Source organism: Ictalurus punctatus, chromosome 15, assembly GCF_001660625.3.
Source record: "Ictalurus punctatus breed USDA103 chromosome 15, Coco_2.0, whole genome shotgun sequence".
Classification (NCBI taxonomy): domain Eukaryota; kingdom Metazoa; phylum Chordata; class Actinopteri; order Siluriformes; family Ictaluridae; genus Ictalurus; species Ictalurus punctatus.
The window spans coordinates 17,738,732-17,762,467 of NC_030430.2; the positions used below are offsets into that span (position 1 = coordinate 17,738,732).

General features: G+C 40.4%; 1 protein-coding gene across 4 annotated transcripts in view; it reads left to right on the top strand.

Annotated features, from left to right (window-relative positions):
* The window catches only part of agrn (agrin), a 271,614-nt gene that overhangs the window by 54,817 nt on the left and 193,061 nt on the right, over positions 1-23,736 (top strand). Inside the window, exon 3 of one of the 4 annotated variants that reach the window (XM_053686554.1) lies at positions 17,503-17,523. The exons of the other annotated variants lie outside the window; for them this stretch is intronic. Within the exon in view, the coding sequence (XP_053542529.1) occupies positions 17,503-17,523 (21 nt within the window). The remainder of the gene's footprint in view (positions 1-17,502; positions 17,524-23,736) is intronic. 4 annotated transcript variants of the gene reach the window in all.

The following is a 23,736-nucleotide window of genomic DNA, read 5'->3' on the forward strand; positions in this document are numbered from 1 at the left end:
ACCTTGTGGTGGATGGGCTACAACAGCAGAAGAGCACATCGGGTTCCACTCCTGTTGTTAGATCTCCTCTCTACTTGAGTGGCTTGATCTGTGTGGCTGATTGTGTGCCACACTGAGTAGCGCTCATGAAGATTTCCCAGAAGCCCCAGTCCCTATGGAAACATAGGTGGCCATTGTTCACCTAACAAACTGGAGCTGGAGAACATCCCGGAATTCTGGAGCGAGCTGACTGTGCACAGCAGGAGTCCACCCTCTTCCCACTTCTTTCTCTGTCTCTATCTGGCTCTTTCCTCTCTTTTTCCTCTCCTCTTATTTAGTATTACTACCCTGACTTATTCAACAGCACTATTAATTAAATTAGCGGCGGTTCTTTAAAAACGGTGGGTGAGAGGGAATCATAATAGATTTAATTTGTTTTAATAGGGAAAGCAGCAATTCTCGTGAGCAGCAATTCAGCAGGGAGGATGAGATGTTTCCGCTGAGACAGATCAATAGTTTCAGAGTTTGTTCTGGGGAGAGAGAAAGAGAGAGAGAGAGGGAGGGAGGGAGGTGGAGAGAGAGAGAGAGAGAGAGAGAGAGAGAGAGAGAGCACTTTGCATTTGGAAGGATTTCTGGGATTTATTATTTCCCCCTGGGGCTAAAACTATAGTGTAAAATTGAGCAACACATCATGGTAATATAAGCATGACATACTTTTATTGTTTTTAAGTTTTCAAGCAGACATTTTTTCTTAACAAAGACTGAAGAATCAGATTGCATTTTTTGTGCAAAAAAAAATTGAGTTGAAATAGTGGAACATTTTACATTTACACTTAGTTTAGCAGACTCCATCGTCCCCAGTTACAAATACTGTGTGTTGTTACCTGGATGATGAATGACTGTTTTTTATGTTGTGTGATAGCTGTTCACGAGTCGCTTGTTTGTTCTGAGCAGTTAAAATGCCCACTGTTCTTCAGAAAAATCCTCCAGGTCCTGTACATCCTTTGCTTTTCCAGCATCTTCTGCATATTTGACCCCTTTCCAACAGCGGCAATATGATGTCAGGATCCATCTTTTCATTAATGCCAAGAAGGCAACATGATACATTAGGAGCTGGGGGGTGTAAACTTTTGAACAGGATGATCGGTGTAAATTGTTATTTTGTCTTCTGGGAAACATGTACATATCTTGTGTAGCTTCAGAAGGGCAGCACTATATGAAAAAATAAGATCTTTAAACAAAATTATAGCAATTTACACCGATCATCCTGTTCAAAAGTTTACAACCCCGTGGCTCTTAATGTATCGTGTTGCTTTCTTGTGCATCAGTGAATGTTTGCACCTTTTGTAATAGTTGTGTACGAGTCCCTCAGTTGTCCTTCATTTTGCAGACTCTGCAAGGCGTATGTAAACTTATGACCTCAACTGTACGTGAATTGGAGACTCTATGATAGACTTGACTATAAAATTGAGGCAAACCAAGAATTAATTCGTATGACAGTTAGTGATGGAAAATATGTTTTAAGTATATAAATAATAATCTAAATAAAGAGAGACTGGTTTGTACAGGATTTCTAGAGCCCTGCTTCATCTCCCTTACCAGCTCTGATCATATTTGGTATTGCAGAGAGCACCAGCCGTGTTCAGTTAAAAAGCCTTCCACCCCCATTCCCCATCAGCCACTGGCTGGAGCTGGCACTTAGCTGGTGATGGTCTCAGAGTGGTCCGAGATGAGACTGAAAGAGGTTTGGGGGGGCGCGAGGGGGGGGGGGTAGATGCGCAAGCGATAGATGGGGAAATTTGCTGCTGTAAATGGAGAATGACACATCAAGCTAAGCATTAGCACCAAGCAGGACTATGATGATTCTGTGAAAAATTACACTCAAGCACATGGTAAAGACTACAGTATGAAAGGTGATTCCTTGGTTATATAGCAAAATGCGTGTTTCTGCATTTAAAACAGTGCACCTCCAGTATCCAGTATGTATACCCGTGTCTATAGTGGTGTACTACTTTGACAGTGATTTTAGTGGGATGTAAATGTATAAAATAGTATAGCTACCATAGCTATTTATGGCACTGAGCATCTCTTTAATCTGTTTGATCAGATTGCTCCGCTATTTCATTGCATGTATAGCAGTAGATGGGAATTGTTGAAAGTTGAGATTTGTTGAACAGAGGATGCTGAGCACTTGTGGCTGCTTTTCAAAAAAAATAAAAAGCCATTTCAAACTATTTTACTGGATTTAGATCTCGAGTACAGATTGCATGTGTTTTGCAGGAGAAAGCCATGCTCTGACTAAAGGTGACTAGTGATAATAATACAGGATACACCCCTAAACCTATGGGTGACTATTGACCACAAATAATTTACAGTTGATCTTTAGCTTGATCTGTCAAGGCTCTTAAAATGCTTCATAAAGCATTTTCATAACCCTAACCCCTAACCCTAGCCACAAGTCTGCCAGCCCCATGTTGGTTGTGCCTTCGTCAGTGGATGTTCGTGGACGTCTACTTCTCGGTTGGTCTTCAACACTTCCAGTCTTTTTGAATTTGTTAATAAGTTCGGCAGCAGTGTCATGTGTGATGTGTTTGCCATGTCTCCTGTTAAACACCATCACAACCTTGTGACAGTTTCCCGATCCAGCCATGAGAATGATTTCAATACGTTCTTCTTTTGTTAAACCCATTAAGCTATCTGAAAAATATATATAATTTTATAAACTAAGTATGAACAATTTTGGAAGATATTTAGCTAAAAAGTGTTAATTTCCATGATGTATGGAGACTTTTGGGACACCTTGTATTTTCAGTTTGGATTACTTCAGTGGAATTATTTGATGTGTTTGGAGAAAGTTTTATAATTCTAAATAGCTCTAATGCTGATTGCGAATCCTCATGATGCATCTGCGGCTCTTGTTTTGATTCAAGCATCAAATGTTTGTGAGAATAGGTGTTAGGACAATGAATTCTGATGACCTGGTGCCTGAGTGCTCCTGAGAGGCCTTTTTGTGGTTTTCTACCCAGTGCTATTCTCCTGTAGATGAAAGTCTTTATTTAGACACGTTGTCTCAGGCTGTTTACAGCTAATTAATTCCTTGCCATTTCCATCACTATGTGGCTCTCTCACCACGCTGGACTGTTTTACATGCAGATGTAGTGTTTGATCTTGCCTTTTACTGATGTTCACTGAGAAACATCCTGTGCATCTCTTTCTCCGTGATCGAGTTGTTCATCAGAAGTTGTTTCAGCATTTTTTGTAATTTTCTGAGAGCTTATACAGAGACAAATAGAACTATGCAATGACAAAAGAAAGACCAAAATAATAACCAGCTTATACTTTATATTCTCTACAGTAGCCACCCTTAGCCTCAATGACTGTTTTGCACACTCTTAGCATTCTCTCCACATCTTCATGAGGTAACCACTTGGATACCTTTCCATCAGTCCTGAAGTTGTTCCCATATTCACTGAGCACTTCTTGGCTGCTTTTCCTTCACTCTCTGTTGCAAGTCATGACAAAACATTTCTACTGAGTTTAGGTCGGTGGCTGTGGAGGCCCAGGCATTTTAGGCAACGTTACTATTTATATTTGTCTTAATAGCACATTTTATTCTTAATAGCTTAATAGCACATTTTAGGCATTTAAATGTGGAGTCAGATATAAAATATCTGCTCAGAGAAGAAACTCTGATCTGTGTCGAGCCCCAGGCTGTCTAAACAGGATAAAAACCAAATAATGTGGAACAGGACAAGGAAGAGGAAGTGTCTTTATCATGTTGCTCTGTCAGTTAAGAAAGCTTTGCCTCTTATAGGCCTGCTCTTATACATTCACATTTTCCAGTCTACTCAGCATGAGTGCATATGCTATAGAGGCATGGCATTGGAGGAATTTTGGTTTTCGATGCAAATAGCTTTAGCCTAAGTGTAAGTCTTTAGATCTATATCTATACGATCTTGAAAAACACACATTTCATTAGTTTCAAAATCCTAAGTTTTGACTGGTACTCTAATGTACAGAGGTTGGGTTTGCATAAGCCACTTTTCCAATGCACGGTATGTCTCGACTCGACTCGGCTCGCTTTACTTTTCTGAGCTTGCGTTTCCACTGCAGTCGCCTAGTGCTACCGCAATGTTTGTGCCATCTTCCACTCGTCTTCACGCAGGAATAATGTTGTATTATGGAAGCCCTGTACAAATACACGGTCAGATCTTATTCCGAATGCCTTTCCTGTTCACTGAACACGGACCCTATTAAGGATGTAAAATAACGGCATTCTAGATCCTACGTAGTGCTCGATATGACTAAGTTAGATTCGGCTGCGACAGGGGTGACTTCGAAAAATGCCTGTTTTGAAATCGGTAACAAGCGAGACAAGACAGACACTTTTGTTGTAATTTTATCTGTAATTAGATAAATGATATGTAATTTTTAATATGCAAAGTATGTATTAAATGATAAACATATATCCAGGCACAATACAGGACCACTCGTTAACCAGAATCCTTACTCCCTTAGTGCTTGGCTCACATTTAGTATCGAGTCAGTGGGGAAAAACAGTGACGCCGATAGTAAAGTGAGCTATAAGTAGGGCTCTGTTTTATCTTGACAGACATGAGCTTCCCTGCTGTACACTCTCATTTCCAGAATCAGCGATTTCAGCCGAGTCATCCAATCGAATGCATTTAAGGGTTGGTACATCCTTAAATAGTGTAATATGATACACAAATGTTATTGTGCGCATTTATAGTATTTACTTATTTATTTTTGTTTTTAACAGTGTGGCCTAAATAGTAGAACTGTATGCAGTAACCTAAACTCCAACGATAAGCTGGGTTTTGTAGAAGTCCTCAATCACATGCTTTCTCCAGTCCAGCTGTAGTTTTTGTGCTGTAGATTCGCTCAGGTTGTGATACGGTCTCCTACACACACTAGCTTGTCATGGTACACCTGCTTCATGCACGTTATCACATCGCTGTGCCACCAGAATAATGGAACAAATCTCATGGGACCATCATCAGTTTGCTGCCTGTCCCGGTGACAATGTTAATTACATTTTTCCGTTCAAGCCCATTTGAACTGACATCATGGCAAGCTAATACATTTCTAATTAGAGTCTGAGTTCATTCATATAAACAAAATGGGCTCATCATTAATTGTTGTTTGCCCAGGCTTTGTCAGCAATATAATTTCCAGTAATTTTGTTTTAGCAAATTGCCTTTTCACTCCATTTATAATTAAAAGCTGATTTATTCAATGATTCATTCATTTGGTCAATGGCATAAAAAAGAATAAGCAGGATGGAAGAATATAGCGGTTTTAACATTATAAAGACCCTTTTGTTTTGAAGCATTTGAGTTTCCTTAAGTAATGTCTTTGCATATGGTACATTAGAACAATTCAGGAAGTAAATTAAGTGAGTGTGACTCAAGTGAGTGAATGCTGTTGTGTTTGAACTCATCGTGATGTACAAGCCCTACTGCAAGTATGTCTCCTTTACTGCGTGTTTAATGCATACGGAAAACTGGAAAAAGATGGCCCCTGTCATGTCACTGCCCAGAGAAGCAGAATGTAAAATTTCTAACATTATCATGTGTTCTGTGGGCCCTAGCGGTCTTTGAGTCCATGTAATTACATAACCAGACCCAGAGAAATGTGCATCAAGGTTGACGTTATTGCACCTCCTCTGAGCTATAAGGTCATGCTGGATGTTGGGGCCAGGACTGCTGAACCGCAACGTCTTAGGCCATTACTCACTCTTTTACGCTGCTTTGCATGCATGTCATTTCTCCACTTGACTCGCTTCAAGCATTCTTCCATTACATCTTAAGGTTGCAGCTCAGACAGTATTTGGCCTCAGTGTGAGCATTTTTCCATTCATATGTCTCTTCATAAGGTTTAATGTTTGAGATTACATTTCCAGATGCTTTCTTATGGAATACATCTACATACTGCCGTTGCTCACTGTGTGACCCTGATAGTTTTTCTTATAATAAGCAGGTATACTAATAAAGAGAGAGAGAGAGAGAGAGAGAGAGAGAGAGAGAGAGAGAGAGAGAGAGAGAGAGAGAGTATAAGCCAGGAGAGACCCATAGCTGTAGCATCAGAGTTATGTGTCTATTCCCACTTCTGGAGAGAGGCCTGACCTCAGCTAGAGATGCCCAGGATCACTGCTCTCCGGACGAATATCCAGAACATTATTATCCATAATAACCCTGCTTTCTAAACTCGGTCAGATACTTCTTAATTCTAATGTATGCTTATTTATGCTGTCTTTATTATGTACATGTAAGCATAATTTTCCTTTTACTCTGATTAGTAAAGTCATAATGCCCTTTCTGTGGCAGTCTGGGAAATCCTGTTATCATATAGCTGTGCATCATTGGACATAAGTCTAATCAATTCAGTTTGTAATCAGATACCAGCTGACACTAAAGTGAAATCTAATGCATTTTTCAACTTTCAACCCTTTTCAACTTTTGGAGGTTACCAGACGTTAATTAAGCAATATTGCACAAGCGTGTGCTTATACTGAACATGGGCACAGCTGTGGTTTGGCTGTAGGTACGAGCCTGCAGGATGAGTGCTGTAGGTAATCACAGCCGTGCTCTTATTCGGTATAACCACACGATTGGGAGTGTGATAAACGAGAAATTAATATAAAATAAATTATATTCCGGACACGATATAACCAACTGTTCTGTTTATTTTTGCTCCGCTAGCGGAAATAGATCCCGAAGAAGATACACACACTTAATAGCACGTCATATTGATTTGGACATTACCATTGAAGGTGCGTCTGGCATAATTGGCGTCCCTTCTTCCATTTCAACTTAACATTACTGTAATAACTGTTTCAAACTAGGAATGGAGTGAGACAAACAGTGAAACGTTCCCGTGTGGTTATAGGAAATATAAGCACTCTTGGAACGCCACTCCACCAATCAAATCACTGCACCTGAACTAAATGTTGTATAAAATAATTTAAGTTCACTTGATATTCGTATAAAATGGTGCACACACTGATGATATGCATACAAAAAAGCAACAACCTGTAGTTTCCAGAACTACATATAGTACAAAATGTCCAAATTTCACCATATGAAGGGAGTTCACTGGCCAACACACAAGCATCAGTAATGTGTACTGATGGAGGAGGATGTATTGCAGGGTGAAACAACAGAAAAATAGAAGTCTCATACTATATCCTCTCTGATACAGTGAGAGATGCACAGATTTGTCTGATTAGTATTCTGACTTCCATCCAGTGACTTCAGGCTGGAACGCTGATTTAATATCCTCCTTCATGCTCGTCACGGAGATGCACTTAAAGTTATTGCTTCCAAGGTGACCTCTGTCAATGTACCACTCCATGGCATACCTCCAGGGATTTGAATCTCAGCGCCATCTTGCTTTCCTCCCTAGAGTATTTATGGCTAAGGTAGGTAATGATGTCACTCCATAGTGGACACTTTCTGGAGCAGGGACAAAGTGCTGGCTGTCTTGTTTGGAGGCGAGGAGGCCTCAATTATGCCATGCAGCACGTTGAATAAAAGGCGGACCTCATTAACCTAAAAGCTACTTTACACCATGTTGCTAGAGAAGAAAAACAAGTGTTCATTTTGAACAAACTAGAGGTCATGGCAAAATAATAAAGACTGATTGCACCCTTATGACAAGTGTTTTATCTGGAGGAAAATAAGTGAGTGGAAGGAGGAGCCAACAGCCATAATCAGCACTGATGAATAGCCAAGTTGTTTAATCAGTCCAAACTGGAGGAGGAGATCTCCTGCTGAATTTGTATAGACACATTCTTAGCTCAAGAATAGAAAAAGCTGTGGAATACAACACCATCAGTTAATACTGCAGTGGAGCTGTGGGTAGTGCTTTCTCCTCACTGCTTCGGGGTCCCAGGTTCGTGCTTGAGTTAGGCTTATATAGATTTCTGGTTTCTGGTCTCCAGTCATGCCCAGTGTTCCTGGGAGAAGCTTAGGATCCATCATGATCCTGACCAGGATAAATTGTTTAATGATGATGAATGAATAAGCTGTTTTATATTGAGTGTTTTCATCATGGTGGCTTAGTGGTTAGCATGTTTTCCTTGCACCTCCACGGTTGGGGGTTTGATTCCTGCCTCTGCCCTGTGTGTGCAGAGTTTGCACGTTCTCCCAGTTTTTTGGGGGTTACTCAGGTTTCCTCCCTAGGTCCAAAGACATGCATTGTAGGCTGATTGACATCTCTAAATTGTCTGTAGTGTATGAGTGTGGCCTGCGATGGGTTGGCAGGGTGTCCCCTGCCTTGTGCCCCGGGTCCCCTGGGATAGGCTCCTGGCTTCCCCTGAACCCTGTGTTGGGTAAGCGATAGTGCTTAATTGGTAAATCTGCAGGTCGTGTAACACTAAGAGGGTAGTGATCCGGCAGGTCAGGAGGCAAGCAAAAGGTCACGGTCCTCGAACTTACAGACATGTAAAAGTGCTTCCAGTATCTCACGTAGCCAACGATATTCATTGCACTGGTAGGTAGGTCTATGTAATTGATCTCACTGTTCCAGCGACGTAATAGCATAACGAACTTAATGGCAGTGAGTATTCTCAGTACAAAGGGAAAGATTTATAGATTGCACATTCTATCAGCTTATGTGCTGCCATCTCAGTTAGCTACAAAACACATTTGCCCAAAGCAACAAAGGTACGTTTCATACAGTAAGCGTACTTACAATAAACATGAACTGCACAACTTAATCAAGAAAAAATATTCCACAAAGCTGTCATGTCAGTGTCCTCCTCCTCCTCTTCCCTGTGTCCCTTATGTATCCACGAGCGCACAAATAGCTCGGAATTGAACTTTGTAAGCGGTGGATCCACGATGTTCAAAAACATCAGAGACAAGATGGTGAGGATGAGAAGGGATGCACGCTGCAAGCTACACATAATTTTGGAGAAACCCCGCCCGTGCTCCACTAGAGATCGGAATGGTATTCACAGTAGCCAAGAACTGCCTCAGTTCTTCTGGAACTTTGTCTATTTGAGTCCCTGTACTCCCTAAAAGCCCGAATGACTGTACATGGGCTGTTAACTCTATTTAATTCCGGGCAATCAATCTCACTCTCAAAGACATGTGCAGGTTGACAACGATTGGCCTCGTAAGCACTTCTAAAAACCTTCCACAATCAGGCTAGTGTTTTCTCTGCTAGTCATGGGAACGGTCACCAAACTGCATCATCAGTGACCTGCTGCTGCTTGTTCTCTTGGACTCTTGCCTCTTTAGTATTTTGTTTGGGTTCTTAAAAAATGCTGGTAATGATAACTGCTTTCTTTCCGCCATGACACACTCTTCAACTCATGCTACGTGACTGTAGGCTTTGCTTCGTGACAAAGAATTCAGATGAACTTTGAACTTGAAATTATTACGTTATGTGAAAGAGCATTACTGTTGCCGTTTTTTGGTTGTTGTTGATGTTGTTCTCTTTTACTTTTGGTGAATTAAAAACTAAAACTATTTGCTCCGATAATATGCTGTGGGAGACTTTACATCCAGCTACAGAGGTGCCGGAGCCACATAAAAAGATTCCGGAACGCAGGTGTGCTGTATTTTAGAGGTGCTCAAATTAAGCTCTGATAAGTGGTGCAGAAAATGGATGGATTAATGTAGAGTGTATCAGATTATTACTGATTCCATGGAAACAAGGGACAATTTTTGAGACCATGTACTTTGTTTGATTCACTTTGTTCAGCTTTCCTGAGCCATATCGAGTGATTCTTCATGAAGCGAGCGATAAAGTTGTAGACGTTTGCTGAGGATCATAAAAGTCATGTTCCTCCCTCATTTTTGAAGTAAATCCTGAAATGGATTTTGTCCTGCCCTGTGGTAAATGTCTTGAGTTCCTCCACCACTCCCGTGCACGGACAGGACTCTTGTGCAGTTTCTTTTTCTGGCTGCTGGAATTCACCACACTACGATTATATTGCCACTGGGCTTCCTGTTTGATAGAAATATCTTTGATACACTCTAAAATGAATCGTACACTAGTTGGATATGAATTGGAAGTCTAGAAAACATGTCAATACATGTGAAATGAGAAGTACAATGAGTCAATGAATCAATGAGGCAGGTCAGGTACTCTCATTCTCGTACACAGATCAGCTGTCATCATTAGGATGGAGGGAGGGAGGGAGGGAGGGAGAGAGGGAGGGGGGTGAGAGAGACAGAGAATGAGAGAGAGTTTCTCTGTGTTTTATGTGAATGACATGGTCAAGGTTGTGCTGATTCAGGGTGCTAGTGATTCCGGTTGTCCTTTGGCTACAGAACAAAATTTATACACCTTTTGATTGAGAAGATTGAAAGTCATTTCTTTTAAGCAGAAATGTTTTGCCGCTATTAGATGAGTCAATTTGAGTCAATCAGCACATAATAAAAATCTTGGAAGGAGAAAATGGAAAAGGGAAGCTGTAATGTGATTGCAGGCACCTTCATTTGAATTCATTTTACCCATCTTATTAATCTCTACATATATCATCTCTGACACTTTTATTAGGCGAGACACTACAGGTGAAGGTTTTATTTTTGTTAGTTTTTCTTTAAATTAATAGATATGTTACAAGTAATTTCTGTGTTGGAACTTTTTAAAAATGTACATTTGCCTCGCACCTCCAGGGGCGAGTGTCTGAATCCCACCTCCAGCCTGTGTGCACGGAGCTTACATGTTCTCATCGTGCTCCGGGGGTTTCCCACGGGTACTCTGGTTTCCTACCCCAGTCCAAAGACATGTGTTGATTTGGCATTTTCAAATTGTCTGTAGTATGTGAATGTGTGTGCAGTTGTGCTCTGTAATGGGTTAGTACCCCGTCCAGGGTGTCCCACCCCTCGTGTCCAGAATTTCCTGGGATAGGCTCCAGTATCCCTGTGACCCTGCGTTGGTTAAGTGGTATGGAAAATGGATGGATGGATGCAATTGAGGCTTTGTCTAATGAAATATGTGTAAATTTGTTTTGTAAAACACACACACACACACACACACACATACACAAAACAATCCAGTTTTAGGATGATATTAGAATTATAATCTTCACTTTGCTTTAAAACACTCTCAAGAGAAAAAAAATGTATAGATTAGTTTGTTTCGTTATTGTTTAACCATGAAAACACTACAGGCTAGTATAATACATTAGTATTTTTCAGTATAAAATCAAACATAAATCCAACAATTATCAAAATGTTAAGACATTCCTCTGTAAAATCTTTATAAATAGGATTAGGCCATTTAGAAACTTACAATAAAAAATTATTTTGAGAAAAAGTTTAAAAAATACCGTAAATGTGATTTCAGGATATATCATTTCGGAGCTTAAAGCCTTAAAAATAGTTGCTAACTTTCAGATAATGCAGGGATCAAAAACTCTATTCTGGTTTTTTTAACATTTTTATTAATACAGTTTAAGGTAAGATGTGTTATTTATCTGAATTATTTATTATTATTATTTCTATCTGTTTTATGAAGTGTAGTGTGTTGGAAATATTCGAGAAAGAGAGATAGAGAGAGAGAGAGAGAGCGAGAGAGAGAGAGAGAGAGCGAGATGATGATGATGATGAATGCCATGTAGTTAGTAGACCCTATGGGATAGTGCTATGTTCCTGACCTGTTCTTTATCTCTCCACCCTCTGCCGATAACCTGAGTCTAAATCTAACCCTGTTTTGCTGTAGTGAATGGTGGGGAGGTTGGGCTCTCCTGACACTCTACAATGTCCTTCATCTCAAACACATCTCACAGTCCCTAAAATACATGAATATGTGGGATCAGTCACCCCCTCCCTTTATTGTCAAATCTGTACAAGATTCTAGCTGATACACTGACTGTGGGGAGGATCAGTATCAGTGTTCCACTTCTTCCAGCCGCTCTTGGTGGGTGGTAAACAAGCCCATCAGTCAAACAGACACAAAGGCCATGTGAGACCGAAGACTAATCTAGCCTATGAAAGCCTGTCGATAACCGGCCTTTCTGACTCCCTGTGGCCAGGCCTCTGCCCTGAACCCTGTGTTGAAGTGTGATATAGGAGCTGTCTTATGGATCCCATCTGGAATTTGCTTCAGCATAACATCTGTGTTTGGCCCAGTAGAATTAAGTCAAGTTACAGCTATCTAAATGAAGACTGCATAGACAACTGATTTCAAAAATATAATAATAATTCAAATGGACTACTTTTCTCTATGGGAAATGCCCAATTATATTGGCATTAATTACAGTGCCTCTATTTGAGAAGGCAATATTGCTGGCCAGATATTAAGTCCTTATCTGGAGTTTTGCTCAGATCGAATTTTCTCCTTGGATGCCCTTTATAAGATGAATTTAGTGATTGAACTTAAGATTCAATTTTTTTGTTTTGTCTCAGCTTGGGATTGGACTGCTTGATTATTAACACTGTGCAGAATTTTATGAGCAGTTAAAAAATAAAAATTCAAAATTCTCTAGACACAACAGCTTTAGTTTATTTCCATCATTCAGTTCCCTGCGCTTTTTTCCAGCGTGCACTCCAAAACGAAGCAGACCGAAAGAGCTGCACAGCATGAAATTGGCCCCAGTGCAAGCTAGTTCATCTGAGGAAGGGGAATTCCTTTACATATCTTGTGTATAATTATTGGCATGGACAGCATGAATGCAAATTATTCTGGATACACACCTCAGTGGTTTGCTGACAGCCTGAGTGAAAAGGCCTGTGCAAAGACAAGTTACTTGCCTCTTTCTCTTCCGGCTCTCTCTGGAGCGATTGTCTTGGGAAGTTCATGAAGGGCAGGCGAAAGTGGGGAAAAAAAAAAAGAAAAAAAGAAATGTGCTGAGGGACAAAGGATAAACAAGTGAGGGAAAAATCTAGAACGTCCTCTAGTGCTGATTCAGAGGGAGAATAAAAGGATCTTCTGGAAAATAGATTCCTCACAGCTGGAGTCTGATGGAGTTTTTAAATCCTTCCAATCCCATGGGAGTGTGTGTACACGTCTGTGCGGACGAGTGTGAAAATACTGTGGCTAGTCTTCCTGCCACTGAATTTTTCATGCTTTGCATGCTGTGTTCACTGACTAGACCTTTCAAAATCCTATTTCTATAGGCTTAGAGGATTTTTAAAGGATTTTTTTTTGGTCAGAATCATATGATGGATTAGTTTTATGCGGATTTTCTTTCAACAAAATCTGACATGGTGTTTTTTTTGTCACCAATTGGAATGGACATTTTGGTATTCGCTGTGTGAGGAAGTCACACTTAACTAGTAAGGTTTTACATATCTTTGTGCATAGCCTAGGCAAGATTAAAATGCTATTAAAAACATTTCCATGTCATTTTGGTGAAATACAGCATATTTATGGTTTCTTAAACTTAAATTTTTGGCTTAAAAACAAGGACAGTGGTAGCTCAGTGGTCAAGGTGTTAGTATACTGCTCAGAAGGTCATGAGTTCAAACCCCAGCCCTGTCAAGCTGCCCTTGTTGGACCCTTGAGCCTCAATTGCTCAGATGTATGAATGATATAAATGTAAGTTGCTCTGGATAAGGACATCTGCCAGATACTGTAAATGTGGAAATAAATGGATGCACAAAGACTTTTAATAATTAACAGATTTTTACAAAGAAATTTATATTAGGAATAAAAGTGAACGGCCAAAAGCAAGAACACACAATGATCAAGAAAAAAACTACTGAAATATATACACAAAACGATGAACTCAAAACAAGGCAAAAGTATCATTTATAATACACCAAACACACGAAAGCCAATGGACTAGGATAGGAGGAGGAAATGAAAACCAAAACAATAACAAAAGCACATGGATAACTAAGAACAAAACACATGACACTTCAGCAGTTCTTGTCATGCTGTGTACATGTACCGTACACATATAATTCATGTACCTATTTAAACTGGCATGAAAAATATGTCTATATTCCTGACTCTCTAGCTCAAGTGTAAACACAACAGTTCTGGTAGGGATGCTACTGAAAAGAAAGGAAAGGAAAAGGCCATTTAAAGTGTTAAGAAGTGCAGGGGGCTTGAGTTCTTTCCTCCGCTCTTCATATGGCTCGGGGTCTGATTGTGCTGGGCTTCAGAGTCAGAGGCTCGTTTTGGGGACAGAGATTGGAGTCATAAAGCATGGCAGAGCTACAGAGAGCCTCCTGCCATGCCAATAAGCACTTTTGTTCTCTTTATTAATGCACCAGTGGGGTTCAACTGCCCCTCTTCCCAAGGCCTGAGCTACTTTTAGACCCTACCGCATTCACTGCCTGAACCCTCCAACCACACAGACAAATTTTGATTGATGGCGTATTTTTGTTGTTAACCAAGACAAAAGCTTATGCAAATGGAAGAATTTTTTTTATAAGTGTTGCAATTTGCACACAGTCCATTACACAAACGTAAGGTCACCCCAGTGCAGAAGGCAGAGGGGCAGTCAGTCCATCTGGTACCCCAGAGGTCAGGGTGATCCTCAAACAGACTTCATTCAGCAGCTGTGCTCATTAAATACTGCTACTCCTACAGAATAGCTCCCAGGATATCTTACACACCGGCTTCCCTCCCACACCGCAACGCTCTCCATGCATAGCACAGAATGAAACGATTGCGCAGAGTTTCTTTGGTGAAATGCTGAATTCAAGACGTTTTTTATGAACTGAGCAGTACTCAACAAACCTCTAATAGAGTTTTAGACCTAGATCAGGTTTGTATCAAGCCAGAAGTTGTCAAAATTTTGTTAAATAGAAACAAATCAAAGCAGAAAATACCATTTGGGGCTGAAGTATTTTTTAGGGACACCAAAATGGAGCACCTCCATTTTCATTAATTATACTTCCTTGGGGATCTTGTCAAACAAGACAATTAGTGAGATTATGGTTGGAATGAATAGAGCTCCTGAGTGGTGGAGTTGTTTAAGTATTCGCCCTATCATCAAGAGATAACTTGGAATCCAAGTGATTTCAAAGCAATCCGTGTCTGGCATTCCAAAAGACTCTTTCATTGTCTCTCTGGGTGGATAAGCACAGCCTTGTTTCCCTGTCCTTTGGTTAGTCGGAGTTTGTCTATTCACATAAACAGATTAAGCCAAATAATACTTTCCCACAACTGCCCAATGATAAAGCGTGGGTGAGAGTTTTAAAAAAAAAACAACTTTACATGTGTTAGAAGAAGTATGTGTCAGCAAGTTGGTGGATGTAGATATCACAGCTGTAGACCTAGACAATTAAGGTGTTTACATGAGCCGCTTTTAGAATATTCTGCTAATGTTCCTGTTTTACATTTTATAGAACATAGATCGATTAACAGCACACGTCATTACATCACCACACCACGCCGTCCGACGTTCCCTCCAGAATTTCACGTATCATACAGTTCATCTTCGTTATGGTACCGTATACAGTTTTGGGTGTTTCATTTTTAATTTTACGAAAGCTTCAAGTGCAGTTAATTATTTGTCATGCTGTACGTGCAAATGGAAGACCGCTTGAAGCCATGGGCTGCGTCCCAAACCGCATACTTACCTACTATATATTATATAGAAATACGTGTATTTCTTCTATTATATAGCAGGTAAGTACGCAGTTTGGGACGTAGCCATGCTCTCTTGTTTGCCGTCAAACGGTTGAACGCTGCCGCGTGTGATTGTTCCCTGTTGAAAAATGCGGTGAAAACTCCCACACAACGTTAATAGTGTGTACAGGTGTGTACATGTCTGTAATACACTTCCATAACGCGAATAAAACAGGAACACTCCACACGTCTTAATTCCATTTGTGTTTACTTCGAGTATGACTTTAGTCAGCTTAAGGTCATCAGTAATCGCTGTTTACATGCTAGTTTCTTAATCATAGTATCGTCTTAATCAGGTTAATATCAGATTATGGTTGTCCATGTAAACGTACTGAATCAATTAAGATGAATCCTTTTTGACAGTGGTCTATGACAACCTGTAACGCATCTTTATCAGCTGTGATGTTCATCTCTTCTTTGAATGGTTTTCTTGCGTTCTCATTGCAGCCGAACCACACCTAAGTTTGTTTGGATAAAGCCGAGACCACGTTCATAATGGTCTCGGTGTGGCTTATTTGATCCACCCTGGAGATCGAATGACGTGTTTGCACCTCCTCAAATTATCCAAATTAAGGAGACATACACACAAAGTGTCAAAATAATCCAACCAAATGATGTATACAATACAAAGTATGACACAACATTTTCATTAATGTCTAATAGCAGTCTGAAATGGACTGATAAAGTCAGCTGCGTTGTACTGTTCACTAATCGTAGGGTTGGCGGTTCGATTCCCGGCCCATGTGACTCCACATTCTGAAGTGTCCTTGGGCGAGACACTGAACCCTAAATTTCTCTCGATGGCAAGTTAGTGCCTTGCAAGGCAGCTCTGCTAGCATGAGTGTGTGTGTGAATGAGAACCGGTGTAAAGCGCTTTGTAGCACCACTAAGGTTAAAAAAAGCGCTATGTAAGTGCAGACCATTTATCATTTGCTGTGTGTCACATCCTGTGGTAGCATCGAGTCAGTCTGAAAGTGGGAGAGTGGGACCGGTCAGCTCCAGGCTCAGAGCTCTCAATAATACATAGAGCAGAGCTATAAGTCCCTGCTTTATTATGCTTGGGTGAATACACCCGCTCCGCTCGTTCGTGTTTAATAAATGAGACATTCGCTATCGGTCTCCCATAGTGTGCATCAGAGTGGACGAAAATATAATGGCCAGGTGAATGTGTGTGTGTGTGTGTGCATTTCATGTATTCATGCACACAATCCATATTATATGAATTCAAAAGAGGCTATAAAAACACTTTTTGTCTTTAAAACCAGGCAAGTCTCCAAACCTGTTTTCACAAACCACTTTGTGAATCTGTGGTTAGTTTTGCTTTTATGAACCTTGCGCTTTACTGCAGAGTTCTTATTCTGTATTGAGTTTCGCAAAGTCTATTGAGAGCAACTCATAAAAAAAAAAAGCTACCACAGGTGTCTGTTAATAAGAGCTTTAAGCTATAATAGTTTCACTTTCTCACGGGTCCTCTCCTGTCTCTTGATGTCTCTCATTTCCTTTTGTTTCCACTCATCGGCCATATTTATCAATCTTTTATTAAAGTTGTGTGTGAATGTTTTCTTAGGCCAAACTAGACTAGAAGATCCTGCTTGACTTTCGTTGAAGCTGGTTTTTGGTAAATACCAATCGCTGGTAAATTACCAAATGGGTTCACAACACACTGATTTACATTTTTATCTGTAAACTTCCATAAAAGCCTAAGTTCACAGAGAGCTGAAAATGGCGAAATGTAGACTGAATGGTGAAAGAGCGCCTACAAGATGTGGCATGCGCTAGAACGTCCAGTACATTTCCTGTGTAAATGCTAATATGAACAAATTCATTCGTGTTATTTTCCATTACTTCCGTTCATCCATATCTCCTTGTCAAACTAACAAATGATGCTCGACCTAACATAACCCCTACTAACCGATGTGTTGCTTATCTTCTGTCTTTTTCTCTCCTTGCTTACTGAAGAGCATAGAATGATCGCTGCAGGTAAGAGCCGCTTTGACTAACATTCTTGCGCTTCGTTGATTTTGCTTCGCTCAGTGTTTTAATGTTAAATCTTCTCCCTGTTGCTTTTTTTTTTTTTGCGTCTTGTAGATGACCTTGTAGATCAATTCTAACCTAGGAGTGAACGAACTACTCCGAGGTGTTTTAGAAATAAAAATAAAAGTGTGCCCACTATTAAGCCAGTAAACAAAACAAGGTTCCTAGATTGGGGGAATTGGGGGAACTGGGGGAATCTTCCTACTTCCTACTCAGAATGTTCCTGATGTCAATTGTACACGCCTACAGTAATGTCACCGAGCACCGAAGTAAGGTGAAATCAAAAGCGAATGCAAAAGAATGCCAAATTCCAAGCATGTTGTCAATGCATTTTCCACCGAGTTCAGAGGGAAGTGTGGTTTAATTAGTCAGAAATTCCTACAATGAAAGAGTATCATTTTAAGAGACACGTAAAATGTAAAAGGGTTAGTGTTAGTTGTGGTAATCAAGTAGGCTTTGTATTATTACACAGAATCTGTTGGCCGATATTTTTCTTTCCCCCAACATTTCTTAAATTTACACAAGATTTTCTAACGTTTCTTAAATTTACACAAGATTTTCTAACGTTTCTTAAATTTACACAAGATTTTAAAGCGTCTTCCTTCCTGCATTCATTCTTACTGAACTGCAAATTGCTTTTCGCTCCGCTGTCCTATTTCAGTAAGCATACAGTACTCCAGTCCCCTCAGGGAAAGGGCCATAGGGGAGGGGCTGTTTTTGAGGTGGCCGAGAGCGCAGGGAGAATCTGAAAGGGCGTGAAGAATGAGAAGTGCCTCTCTTTTAAGTGCCTTAATAACTGTGCCGGCGTCTAATTGAAACTGGCCGTAATGAGTGTGTGAAAGATCAATGCTTGCTGCACACACACAATCTGTGGCCAAACCCCTGGAGTGCTGGAGAAAGACTGAGGGCCCTTGCTCACTCGTCCCGTGCTAACGCTCTCAGCTTTAGCAAACAGGAAGGGGTTTTTTTTCCCCTTCTTCTTCTCCTTTTTTTTCTGTCTCCCAGGGGGATTGAATGAGATGAATCGATGAGTGTGCGCTGCATCTGAAAGTCACAGTGCTGAGAAAGAGGAAAAAAGAATGAAAAAGAAAAGGACCTCTTTAACTCGAAGACAATCGAGCACAATAGTCCGTAGCTCACTTTATGCTAGAAAAGTTTGCGTCGAATTTACAAGTATGAGTCTTGCCAGTCGTGCTAATTTAATGTTTTCATTAGGGAACGCTTGATGATGGAAAAACGAATCTGACTTTGTTCTTCTGCAAGCCGAGCTTGTGAGGTTGAATGGTGATGTTTTTAGCAAGTGCAATCCCCTTAAGGGCTTATTAACTTCTGCACCATTTTACCATCTCTCCGCCCTCCATGATAAACATGCTAACACACCACTAATCACCTGTAGAGAACAGCCATGTCTCCAGCTCAGAACGCTTTAATCCGCTGGGGTCAGGGGTCACAGGTGATATGTGGGTTTGCTCATTGAGACATTTCACAGCAGATCTCTCACAGTAATGATGATGGATGGTGGCGAATTAATCACATTGTGTTAGTGAGGAAGCAGCAAAGAGGCCAGTAAAGATGAAAAATGTCTACAGCTTTTCTGTGATATCATACTACACAAATCAACTGGAAGGGAAGCTCTACAGATGGTGGAGCATTTCCATTTCTTTAGTGTGGTTGTTACTCTACTGCTACTCTCTATTTGGTAAATGGTCTGTACTTATAGTGCTTTTTTTTTTTAATCTTAGCAATTCTACAAATCACTTTACACTGGTTCTCATTCACCTATTCACACACCAGTGGCTACAGAGCTGCTATGCTAGGTGCTAGTCAACCATTGGGAGCAACTTGAGGTTCAGTGTCTTGCCCAAGGACACTTTGGCATGTGGAGACATGTAGGCCAGGAATCGAACCGCCAACCCTACAATTAACGGACAACCCGCTCTACCACCTGAGCCACAGCCGCCAAGATTTAAATTGATTGAATTCATAGTATGCTTTTAACAGTAGACATTGTTAGAAAGCAGCTTTACAGACATCTGGATGTAGATTTAGATTCCTAACGAGCAGCTAACTCCTTGAGATGACACGAAGAGACGAACCAGACTCAAAAGGGCACTCAGACTATGTATCATTACAGCTGTAGAAGAGTAATGGCATGCAGTAATAAGTGCATTCAGTATGAAAATATTGTGAATAAGAGACAGTGTTTATGACTACAGCAGCAGTTCTTATCTAGAAAGCTACAGTATCCAGGTGATATTATCCACCGAAGCAAACGGATAAACTGTTTTTAGAAGTGCATCTGCCTCAAAGACAATAGCCCTGTCCTATACCTACTGTTACTATGGTTACAACATACACGTAGACCAGTGGGGGGAAAAATAAGAGCTCTATTTTGAACACTATTATAATTTATAGGGAACAGAATTCATGACTGAAGTCAAATATTTCATAATTACACAACATGGGTTTGGTCATCATTCTGTGACAATAGTCACATTCCCTTACATAAACATGTTAGCTTAAGATGTATTTGACCTGTATCTAACCTATGGCCAATAATGGAACCAAACCAAAACTATGTGACTATGAAAATTACCCTCAAATGCTATTTATATTTGTAAAAAGACTTAGGCGAGTATTGGTCTCTAAACATGCAACTAAGGTTGAGGAACTAAAGGTTTCCAGAACTCTCCTGAATGAGAAGTATAGAGCTACTGAATGCTACTGACGTGCATACAGTACAATATGAAACAGGTTGACATTTCATTTATGTTGTCCATCCATCCATCCATTTTCCATACTTCTTATTCTACACAGGGTCACGGGGGAGCCTAGCGTTTATCCCACACACTGGACAGGGTGCCGACCCATTGCCAGGCACAATCACACACGTACACATTCACACACTATGGACAATTTGAAAATGCCACTCAGCCTACAACGCATGTCTTTGGACTGGGGAGAAGGAAACTGGAATACCTAGAGGAACCTCCCCATACAACCCCCCAAGCGCGAGGAGAAGATGCAAACTCCGCACACACAGGGCGGAGGCAGGATTCAAACCCCCATCCCCAGAGGTGCGATGCAAATGTGCTAAACACTAAGCCACTATGCCATCTTCATTTCTGCACATGCACAAAGCACGATGTTTCCGATTCTATGGAAGAGGTGGGTCTTTAGCCATTTTTTTGAAGATAGTGACGGATTCTGCTGTCCGGATTGAGGTTGGAAATTCATTCCACCACTGACAGACCTTCAGTTTGAAGGTTCTGGAAAGGGGCCATCCAAAGACAGAAACAAAAATGTGCTATTTATTAAATATGCTTGCTCAACTATCCTCTTTTATACAGTGGTAAGAATGCTGTTAATGGGTTTAGTGCTACCTCTGAGCCCAGGAGATAGCGACTATGCACTGAGGTGAGACCTGGGTGCTACCTGGGGCTAAATAATGATGCTGAGCTGCTATGGCTGATGCTTTTCTTGCTCTGATTTGTTCTGGCAGCAAATCAGACATAACAAACAGAGAAGATTGTTAGAGGTAATTATCATGCTCATTTGGGTGTAATACAAAGTTTTTTTTAAATTTGCAATCAGCATTGCAAAATAGGATGTTCATTCCAGGCATGTTATTTCCCATGATTTGTGTTTTCAGTTTTTGTGCTGTGAAAAAAAATTCAACCTTGATGGTGAGGCGTTTTTGGAGTTTTTCTTCTTCTTCTTTTTTTTTTTTTTTACTATAAGATTACTCTAACTATTTATTCTTTAATCTAAAGAAGACAATATTACTCTATAGTGGTGTGAAAGACATCCCTAATGAATACTTTGAATCGGGCAGGTTATTTCTAAAAGACAGCCATGGTTTCAAATTTACCAAAGATGATAATCATCTGCAGGTCTGACCGTCTAGTTTATTTCATGACATCAAGCACCGAGCTAATTCCCCGAATTAGGCATTACTTCCTTGTGTTCCAGACTGCCAAGACGGTTTGCTTTCGAAGTAGTGGACTTTTTCCTGTTTGCCTCTTTTCTTGCTAAGTACTAATAGCAAAGTCATCACCTCATGACTGTGACCTCATGTGCCCAACCTATGAAAGCCCCCTCACAACATCAGGCTTATCCACTGACCATTCCTATCAACCATGTGACCCAGGGCATGGTCCTCCACTCAGTCATACAACCATGGTTACATATGTAACCTATAAACTATAATAAAAAGTTAATGGAAATAGTAAGACTAGCTTAGTTCAAATCGGAATGTTGTGCATTGTTAATATTTAAAAGTGGAAAACGTTCATTATAGGTTGAAAGTTTTTTAGACAACCATGACTCCATACAGTGGGGGAAATAAGTATTGGACGAGTCAACATTTTTCTCAGTAAATATATTTCCAGGTGAAATTTCACATGAAATTTTCATCAGTATTAACTCAAGAAATCCAGAAATATAAAGAATTCACAACATAAAAGTCCATAAATAAAGTTATATGTAATAAAGGATTCAAGTCCGGTTAAAAATGTTGACGCATCCAATGCTTATTTCCCCCACTGTATGTGAACATGTATGTGAGAGAAGCGAGGTCACGGTAATCTGGAGTGAAATCAATGCTGGTGTCTGCATACTGACGACCTGCGTGTTAAACATTCCCCTTGGTGGGTATTAGTTTGTGCGGTGTGATGTGCTCCATAAACCAGCAGCCCAGCACACAGAGCAGTGAATCTCCCACAGGCCCCGGTGGGAGCAAGCAGGGAATGTGGCGATGCGAGCTTGCTGCGTGCTCTAATTGGCTGTTGACTCTCTGAGGCATTATGAGTGAAAGGCGCAAGAGATACAAACCCTATGTAGTGTTGAGCAACTGCTTGTGTGTGCAAAAGCGTTCATAAATACTGCCAGTCAAAAATGTTTGAAAACCTGGAGTTTATATTTTATTGCAGTTCCATTTTTTAATTGCAGCAATTAAACTAGGAAAGCTAACCGTTTGGAACTTTGGTTGGTCTTTAATTGTTGGAGTGATTAGTCTTAGATCCTAATGAGACTGTAAGGGAAAAAATGTAAGCATTTAATAGATAAAATACTGTTATTAAAAGGGTAGTTTCAGAACAACTGGTTTTTGTGAATGTAATGTATGATAAAGTCAATTATTTATTCAACACTGGAATTTATTATGCTGTTTTTGTCGTCATTTTATTAACACATGCTTTATAGTAATTTTCTCACATCAGTGTGTTTCGAAGAACATGCTTAATTGTGATAGAATCACTGTAACACATGCCCTTGAGTGGCTTATTGCATTAGCAGACAGTACTCACATTAACTGTAAAACATAAGTATGGGCCTAATTAGTGCGATAAAGATTTTGGCCTTTTTCAGTTAGTCTCCATACACAGGGTATGATGTTTGCCAGCACCACGTCGGTTATGCCTTCGTCAGTGGATGTTCGTGGACGTACATTTCTTTGTTCACTAATATTTAATAATAAACATTATAACTTATACATATTGCTGTGCTTAGTGGTTAGCACATTCGCCTCACACCTCCGGGTTCGATTCCCACCGTGGCCCTGTGTGTGGCCCCTCCCCACCGTCCAAAGACATGCATGGTAGGCTGATTGACATGTCCAAAGTGTCCGTAGTGTATGAATGGGTGTGTGAATGTGTATGTGATTGTGCCCTGCGATGGATTGGCACCCTGTCCAGGGTGTACCCCGCCTTGTGTCCGATGCTCCCTGGGATAGGCTCCAGGTTCCCCCGTGACCCTGAAGAAGGATAAGCGGTATAGAAGATGGATGGATGGATGGATGGACATATTGCTGTTTATAATTTTTTTGGACATAATTTTTCACATTGTAGCATATTTAAATGATTATAAAAATGATATAATTGTTTAAAAAAAAAGCCTAAAATAGAAGGATATACATACATTTGTGACTGGCAATATGTGTGTATGTGTGTGTGAGAGAGAGTGAAGGAGTCTGATGGTGCATTCAAAGCAAACAAGTGTGAGCAGTTAAAAGTTGATGTAATTGTACAATTTGTCCCTCCGGAACGTTCTGTGGTTTGTCTGCACCAACACACCTGGAAAGACTCAACCATTCAACACTTGTTAAATAATCCCGTATAAAAGAATATAATAGTGAGAATTCCTCACTAGAGACCTGATGCC